The following is a 9,143-nucleotide window of genomic DNA, read 5'->3' as shown; positions in this document are numbered from 1 at the left end:
GGGTCTGTAGAAGGGCCAGCGTAAGCGCGAGGAGTGGCTGCACTCCTCGGCCGGCCGGAGTTGGATCAGCCCTCGGCCGGTGAGGAAGAGGCAGCCCGGACAGCCAACTGAGCCAAGGAACAGACCATGGGGATTAGTGCTAGCGATACGATTGTCAATGTGTGATTACCGCTAGCACTGTGATTGTCACTATCACTGTAATTGTCACCGTGTGATTAGCGCTAGCGCTGTGATTGTCACCGTATGATTGTCAATGTGTGATTATCGCTAGTGCTGTGATTGTCGCTCGCACTGTGATTGTCACCATGTGATTAGCATCAGCACGTGATTGTCACCGTGTGATTAGCGCTAGTGCTGTGATTGTCAACGTGTGATTAGCGCTAGCGCTGATTGTCACCATGTGGTTAGCGCTAGGCCTGTGATTATCCCCGTGTGATTAGCACTAGGGCTGTGTAATTATCACCGTGTGATTGTCGCTAGCGCTATGATTGTCACTATCACTGATTGTCACCATGTGATTAGCGCTAGCACTGTGATTGCCACCATCATTGTCACTGTGTGATTAGCGCTAGCGCTGTGATTGTAACCGTGTGATTGTCACCGTGTATTAATTGCTCGCGCTGTGATTGTAACCGTGTGATTGTCACTTGTGGTGCCGCCGCAACAGAGCCGCTCCAGCGGAACCGCGCCCACCACCGCGACGCCGTCACCGATGCCTCGGATTTCCCGCCACTCTCCCGAAGCCGGTGCCCTCTCAGACGTCCGCGTTTTGGCCACTGCACAGTCGTGAGGCCGCTGCAGCAGGGCCGCTCTGCCGAGGTCGTGCCCACCGCCGCAAAGCCGCCACCGGGGGACGCCGACGCGGTGCACCCTCACCACCCCCCCCCCCCACACACGAACGTACACACGCCCCACGTAGAGTCGGGAGGGGAGGTCACCCGGCTGATAGGTTTTTGTCCAGAAGTCCCTAGTGGGATCGAACTTCATTGTTTCCTGCGGCCGGGAAATTGGGCGATCTTCCCCCTGTAGCTGACATGCACTGCAGCGCCGCGACCTAATATTAAAGTTGCATGGTCACGGCAAGGGCCATCGAACCACCGCGAGTGGAACCACGCACGCACAAGCACGGGTCAGTGGACTGGTAGCGGGAGAACAGAGAGCGGACGTCGGTGAGATCACTGCGGCGACGTCACCCGAGCTGGGATCCGGGCATCGATAGGGCGGGAGAATCCGAGCCCCTGATTGGACGGGAGGCCAAGGGACTGAAAGAGCAAAATTCCTTTGTTGTAGGTAGGATAAAAGGAGGGGGATTGGGGTAGCAAGGGTGTTCTTCTTCTTCAAGATCATCGCGGTCCCGGCAGCAGCAGAGTCAGCCATCCGAGACGTCCATAAGACGTACTCCAGCACCGACAGGCTCGCTGCCTCATCCCCTTACAGCGGTCAGTACATCAGGTGGAAGTAAGTACGAGTGAGAGAGGCGTAAGTTTAAGCGTTTTAAATCCAGGATAGAGAGCGGGGCGATCGGTAGGAGAAATTGAATCGAAGACCTGAGGGATAGATTAGCGTCCACTAACCCATACCATCACGCGTAGATAAAATTGGTTACTCGAGGTAAATAAAATTCGCTAGTGGGGGGATAAAACTGTGTTGCGTGGTCTTTTGGGAGTGTGAAGGGGAGGGCAGAGTGCGCTGGGTGTCTACGTGTATGCGCAGCTGTGCACCTCGAGACGAAGCGTGTGGTGTTTGCGTGCCCGCACGATTGCTCACAATAGTGCTTAGCGATCGCGTACCTGGGTGGCTGTGTCGCGGTCACGCACCCGCACACGGGTCTAATCGCGAAGTAGCGAGTTAAAGCGCCGAGCGCGCGCGTATTCGCGCGACTGTTTGAGCGGGACCTTTAACTCAGAGCTGAGCGAGCGTCCCCAATCAGCGGCGCGCACACGGCAGAAACCCCGCCCGCTCATCCCTCGGCTCCAACCCCCTCGCGTGCGATTGGTGTACGGGGCTGGGCAGAGGGTAGGGGCGTGTTTATTATTGTCGGCACACGTGGAGCGCGGGTGGGAGGGAAACACGCGCCGCGCCTGTTTGTTTACGGGCGGTACGGAGATTTTACTGGCGAGCGCGCTTACAGCCCCACACCGCCGTTGAACAGGGTAGCGCATCGCAAGCGCGAAGCGTACGAGCCGCTAATTAAGCTATGCAAACGCGGTCGACATCCCAGGCAGAGGTACAGGGGGGCGAGACATTAGGGGTCGGTAGTCTGGACCTGACAGAGCAGCCTGGCGGTAGAGGTATGAGTGGAACGGGGGAGTCGGTGGGCAACGGCCCCGACAATTCAGTGATGGCGGGGGACGGTAGCCCCCACAGTGATTAGCGCTAGCGCTGATTGTCACCATGTGATTAGCGCTAGGCCTGTGATTATCCCCGTGTGATTAGCACTAGGGCTGTGTAATTATCACCGTGTGATTGTCGCTAGCGCTATGATTGTCACTATCACTGATTGTCACCATGTGATTAGCGCTAGCACTGTGATTGCCACCATGATTGTCACCATGTGATTAGCGCTAGTGCTGTGATTGTCACAATGTGATTACCGCTAGTGCTGTAATTGTCACCATGTGATTAGCGCTAGTGCTGTGATTGTCACTGTGATTAGCGCTAGTGCTGTGATTGTCACCATGTGATTAGCGCTAGTGCTGTGATTGTCACCATGTGATTAGCGCTAGTGCTGTGATTGTCACCATGTGATTAGCGCTAGTGCTGTGATTGTCACCATGTGATTAGCGCTAGTGCTGTGATTGTCACCATGTGATTAGCGCTAGTGCTGTGATTGTCACCATGTGATTAGCGCTAGTGCTGTGATTGTCACCATGTGATAAGCGCTAGTGCTGTGATTGTCACCATGTGATTAGCGCTAGTGCTGATTGTCACCATGTGATTAGCGCTAGTGCTGTGATTGTCACCATGTGATTAGCGCTAGTGCTGTTTCTCACTGAGGGGCGGGGCTGGGAGGAATCACAGCATCCCCCACAGCCCCCCAGTGTGGTGGCCTTAATGGACGTGTTTGTGACCACCGTTATATAACCGCGTGTCACCCTCCTGTAACACCCCTACACGAGCACTGTGATTGTCACCGTGTTATTAGTGCTAGCGCTGATTGTCAATGTGTGAATATCGCTAGCGCTGTGATTGTCGCAAGCACTGTGATTGTCACCGTGTGATTATCGCTAGTGCTGTGATTGTCAACGTGATTAGCGCTAGTGCTGCGATTGTCACCCTGTGATTAGCGCTAATGCTGTGATTGTCACCGTGCAATTAGCGCTAGAGATGTGTGATTGCCACCATGATTGTCACTGTGTGATTAGCACTAGCGCGGTTAACTACACTCACCCCAGCAGCAGTGAGGAGGGCGGCCGCTGGGATTCAGAGAACCTCTGCAACGAGCGTCGAACGTGGCACACAAACAAATCAACAGCACACGCGTCGTCAAAAGCGGAGTCTTTTATTTTAAAATATCACCGTGATTCCTCTTTCGACGTTGATCTTTGGGAATTTGGCTCATTGATCAGTCACCGCAGGGTGGTGGCTTGCAGGTTATCCAGCAATTGCACGTGGCCTGTGTCCGTTTGATCCGTTCCCCACTCAAACCGGCTGCTTTTTGGCTTTAACATTGTTCAACATTTTTCATAAAACACTCCTTCACCAAGTAAATCAATACTGATATATATACAGATACAGGATTAACCAAGTTATCCAAAAAGTAAAATTTTTCTATCAAAACAGTGCATTACAAACACGTTATACTGTATACGAAAACGTAAAAAAGTATATACACCACTCTATTATCCTTCAACATAAACAATATATATTACCGAGCCTATCTTCATTACAGTTCAAGTTTAATTTACTTAGCCACCAGGTGAGAACTCAAGAGACCAGAATGAGTCTCACTTTCACTCTGGATTACTGCGTGTATAATCCCACAGGAGTAATTTGTGGTGTTATGTTTGAATTTGGCAAATTTGGAGGCGGACGCCGGCACACAGCGGCCTCCAATTGCGAATGACGTCGGGGATCTTTAACGTCCACTTGTGAGTGAAGCGGACGGCGTGTAGCGTCATCATCGCGGTCAATACACCCACAGCAGCATTCATCAGGGCAGCCCAGGAATTCGAACCGCGGTGACAGCGGGGCCACGTCACACCCCAATTACCCCACCGCACTGTAAGCAGCACAGATTCGTCGGTTAAATGGCACACGCACACACACACACAAAGATCCCCGTGAAGCCTTAACAGATTGTTGAGGCAAGTGCTGTGAGCGAGTACCTCTGACGGCCGGCACTGTGGCACACGAGGGGGTGGGTGGCCAGAACCATGCCTGGCCGCCTTTGTCTCCCCGGTGGCAATGTTTACACACCACCCAAGGTACTCATTTTAGGCTGAGTCGACCTAGGGGAGGCCCAGGATTGGTTTAGATAGTCGTCACTGGTGTTGGCCATGAGCGGGAATCGAACTCGGATCGCTGGGTTCGTAGCGCAGTGCGTTCACCACTACAACAACCGCCATTCGCCACTAAGTGGCGGTGACGTCACCACGACGCTTGTGCCAGGCTATGTGCACCCTGAGGCCACGTGAAGTGTCGAACGCCCGCTGGCAGGAGGTCACGGGGCAGACCCAGGTGCCACGGGTCGACTGACTGAGATGACTGGCTGATGCACCACCTGTGCCCCCTACTGTGCCAACCTGCTGTGCTTTAGCCACCCGGCGCTCCGCTCGTTGTTCTGAGCGTCGCTCCTCCACCCTCCGTTGTTGTTGGAGGGCGACTGCCTCCAACTGCCCAGTAGCATCCTTCACGAGCCTCCTCCACAGAGGCCGATCTTGACACCGCTGGTACCAGTCATCGGCAAGTCCACTCAGCTCCACGAATTAAACCACTACACTACCGCGCGCGCACACACACGTGTCGGTGTGCAGGCGACCATGCACGGCTGCGCCGCTCGCTGCATGGTGAACTGGTGGATTTGCAAAAACCCAGAGGGAAATTCTGGGCAACTGTGCCACAAAGCGCACGTCCTCTCTTCACCCACTCACTATTCAACTCCAGATCAGAATTCTCGAGGTGTCAAATTCCAGCCAGAAACATGAGCAGCAGCAGCAGCACATTACAGGCAGCTGTAACGTGCAAGTGGTGATGAAATAAGGATACAAATTCACAGCCGACATTTTGCCCAAGGAGCACTGAGATTTGCCAATATAAGGAATTGCGTTTGTGCAGCACCACACGCCAGCAAGGCACCCCTCCCCACACACACGCATCCGCTCCGAGCCGCACTGGACCCCCCACGGCCTGCACCCAACAGTGCTCTCCGCACAGGGCATGAGCCGTGGCGGCCATTGGGTGTTCGGAAACCATGACGAACGGTTCCTAAACGACAACTGTGGGAACTGCAAGAGGTGCGGGCTGCCTTACCACAAGCGTGCCATGCACCGTGTGAACTGTACTCATGGTACGTGTATACGTGCTAACGCCTAAACCTTAAATAAATTCAATGACTCAGAATGGCACCGTATTAAACAGGCACAATGGCAGTTGCGCGTTTTGTTCACGAGAGATGGTTTCAAGGTACTTCAGCAGCAGATTTCCAGGTCACCGCGAACAATGGCCACAGTAACACGGCAGAGAAACGCCCTGAATGAGACGCGTCGACCCGACTCGGCGCTGCCCGCGGCCTTCGTAGGCCGGGGGCACGACTTGTCCGGGATGCGACACACAGTGGTTGTGCCCTTTGGAGCTGAATTATAAACCAATGGCAGGTGATTCGTAGCCGAGCAACGCTCGAGAGGATCCCTTCGCAAGCACAGGTCCTCACACAGTAGTGCTGGGCAGGGCCTCGTCATCGCAGCTGTCAGCGATGGACAGGTGGTGGATTGTGGCTCCGTGTCGCGACGGCCCTGACGCCGTCGCCACCGTAGTGGCGCGCGCTGACTTCAGCGATGACTGGTTGTGCTGGCGGGCCAGACGGCTACCTACTTGCCTGCTTCCCTGCCCGCTGAGACGCATGCTCTGTGTCTGCCACTGCCGAGCTTGTGCAAAGGCAGCAGGAGGCTGCCAAACGGCGGACTTGGGTCGCGAACGGGAGACGGCTGCGGCGGCGCCGGATGCGGCAGACGTGCGGTCGTGGGGGGGCACGGAATCGGTGGCTCCTCCGTCGTACGCGTCCCTGGCCCCAGAGTTTCCGGTGGAAGGTGCGACGCCTGTCTCTGGAAACTCCTGCGAGGAGGAACAGCACGCAGGTCAGTTTGGGGCCGCGTGCGATCAAGCAACAGCTGTGGAGCACATGATGTTTAAAACGTGTGGCGAGCGCGGGTCATCTCACGACCCCGTGAAAATGCAATGCCGCGGACGACGTCATCATTGCACTCTCGTAGCCCTCCTCCACTCCGCAAGCACAATGGGGCCGGCGGCTATGGGGAAAGGGAGACATCCCGGGTCAAGGGTCGGTAATGTACAGTATGTATGTTGAACTTCTTTTCGCAACATACGTAGCCAACCATGCTAATCGGAGGTGCGGGTAAATACAAAGGGCGTTGAGTTGAGTGGCAAATGTTTGCCGAGCCATCAGCATGATGAAGAAAAGGTGAGAATGAAGGCACATCACCAGGTGAGTCTTCTTTTGAGGTGCACCATGGAAAAAAAACCTGTCAGGTGAAAATCTGCAACAAAAATGTCAGCGAACAAGAGAAAGGGCAACGGAAATATGGACACACTTAGACGGCTTCTCTACTTGAGGTAGCAATGTCCCCGTTCTCTTCACGTGGATGCAAGGATCCAAAATGCCTTGGGGGAGAGAAGTGAGGGAGCTGTTATCGTCCTGTACCAGCAAACAGCTGCGCCAACTGCCACTTTGTACACTTGAGGGCTGGGCCAGAGTTAGGACAGTTATACAACACCCACCATGAAAAGATTCCACACACGTTGCTCGCCCTGCAAAGGTCCTCTCTGGAATTCACTCTGAGAGAATCATCGCCACTTCTTTGGGCAAATATATTTTAATTGCGATCGTTTACTTAACTCCCCCTCCCCCCTGTTAAAGGCCAGGTTCTGGACATTCCACTTCTGCGTATGACTGTCTCTTCTCTAGAAATGTAGACTTGCATCCGGGCCTTTAGAGATGCAGTTGTATTTAACGCCATATTAATACAACGGCGTCATTTTGCTTGTAGTTCACCCAGGAAAACCTCTCCTGAGTCTTGAGACTCTTTCTTCTGGAGGGTCCTGCCCAGCGTTTGCAGTAGGTGACGTTGCTGCTCTGTGTGATCCCAGTTGAATCACTTGCTGCTAATCTTTCAGAATCGGGATGTTTTGATCAATACCGGTTACATTGTGTAACCGGTATTGACCAAAACGTGTGACGAAACCTAAGAATCCAGAGGAAACCCATTCAGAACGGGGGGAGAACATACACACTCCACAGAGAAATTGAACCCAGGCAGCTCTTTCTGTGGCACAAAAGCGTTACCATCTTGTCACCAAAATCAGGGCCCGCGGTTGAATTAGTATTTTATGCGATCTCTTACAATACCATCTGAACTCACAGCTTTTCCTCTGCACGCCAGGAACTCCGTGTCAGGGAGCTCAGAGAGTGACAGGCGCGACGTCACGGAGCTCTCAGTATAATTGCGTAGACATTCAAATGTCACTCCTGTTATTTGTTTAAAAATTTGATAAAATTTTACATAAAAACATTCCATTACACTCTTCATGTCATCATGTAAATGGCACTATAGCATTTACATCTTCCACTTAATCATATAAATTACACTATAATATTTACATCTTCCACTTAATTTCCAAATTGCTATCTCTGGCTGCAGTATGGTTCCGTAGAATTTCACAGGGGCTGAACTGTGACTTTTCATTGACAGCATCACAATCTCAAACTGTTTTGCCAACTGATTGTAAATTCACATTTTCAACCAACACCACCATCACCACCGCACTCGAGCTTTTTCTCCACACGTAACAGAGCTAAGAGCTGCTGTGACGCTGATATTCTTCAACTGTGGAGGCGATTGTGCACGGGCAGCACCAGGAGCAGCACTGATACGTGAATGACATTGGATAACTGTGACATCACTCCTGTTGTGAAACAAGAGTGCGCTACAAACAAGCGAGCCAAATTATACAAATTACCGTCGCTGTAACAACAATAACCAATTATATTGCACTACGACCCCCTTTGAAGCATTTCACTTCATTACCATTAAAATAAGTTTAACCTCTATGCTGTTTTATGCGGGGATCGGTCACCAGACACCGTCCACTCGCTGCTGCTGCTCCATGAGTCGCTGGTTTGGCACCGGGTAGCTGCGTCCTGGCTGCGCACGCAGAGACACTCAGCTCGCTGCCGTGACACGGCGCCAGCACGCCGAGCAACCCCACCACCTCCACCACTACCACGCTTTGCAATTCAACATCATTTTCTGGCGAAATGTTATACATTTCAGTGGTGGGCCACTGCTAAAAGCCTGTTCATGCCCGAATGTGAATTAGCGTAGTCCGAAAACATAAACACAAATTGCATCCCGCAAGGAAGAATATTCTTCTGGCAAAACCCCGGCCGCGACGGCCGTGCGCACCGCATGCAAGCGTTCCCGTACAGTCCACAGCAGGGGGCTCCGCAGCAGGGGACTCCGCGTGTGTGCATGCAGACGTCATGCAGACAGCAGCAGCGGCGGCTCAACAGTGAACGCAACGTCTCCAACTCGCTGCAGGTTCCTCGCCCCCACGTGGTAGAACCAACCATTCACAGCTGCATGACTGGAACGCCTCTCCATTTAAATGGTACTCATTTGTATTCACTGTTTTGGATGTGTGCAATTGTTTCAGATTCCTGTATTCCTGCAATTGTACTCCCCCAGCTCTCCCTTGAGAAACAGTGAGCTTGAAATGTTTTAAATAAATCGCACCTACCCACTCACTCCTGCAATTCAACTGTATTAAACGTTAACTGCCAACTGACAACGAGAAGCTGTGGGAGTCCCTCTCACAAACTCAGTGGATCCTGCCCGTGTCGGCACAGCTCTGTTAACATGACAGCAAAAATAATACAATTTTCCCTCGAGAACAGAAATGAAAGT

At 52.7% G+C, this 9,143-nt stretch overlaps 1 protein-coding gene across 4 annotated transcripts in view; it reads right to left on the bottom strand.

The window, feature by feature from the left end:
* Window positions 1–3,486: 3,486 nt before the first annotated feature.
* PLEKHA1 (pleckstrin homology domain containing A1) overlaps window positions 3,487–9,143 on the bottom strand; it is a 60,202-nt gene continuing 54,545 nt past the window's right edge. For 3 of the 4 annotated variants that reach the window (XM_032951902.2, XM_032951901.2, XM_032951903.2), the window contains exon 12: window positions 3,487–6,273. In XM_032951902.2, coding sequence (XP_032807793.1) covers window positions 5,869–6,273 — 405 coding nt within the window. In that variant the 3' untranslated portion in view covers window positions 3,487–5,868. The remainder of the gene's footprint in view (window positions 6,274–9,143) is intronic. The other variant, XM_032951904.2, reaches the window with a different exon arrangement.

The sequence above is a fragment of the Petromyzon marinus genome, chromosome 11, assembly GCF_048934315.1.
Source record: "Petromyzon marinus isolate PM22_M1 ecotype Great Lakes invasive population chromosome 11, UKy_Petmar_22M1.pri1.0, whole genome shotgun sequence".
Classification (NCBI taxonomy): Eukaryota; Metazoa; Chordata; class Hyperoartia; order Petromyzontiformes; family Petromyzontidae; genus Petromyzon; species Petromyzon marinus.
The sequence above is the reverse complement of the archived record's forward strand: the minus strand, read 5'-3'. Positions and strand labels throughout refer to the sequence as shown.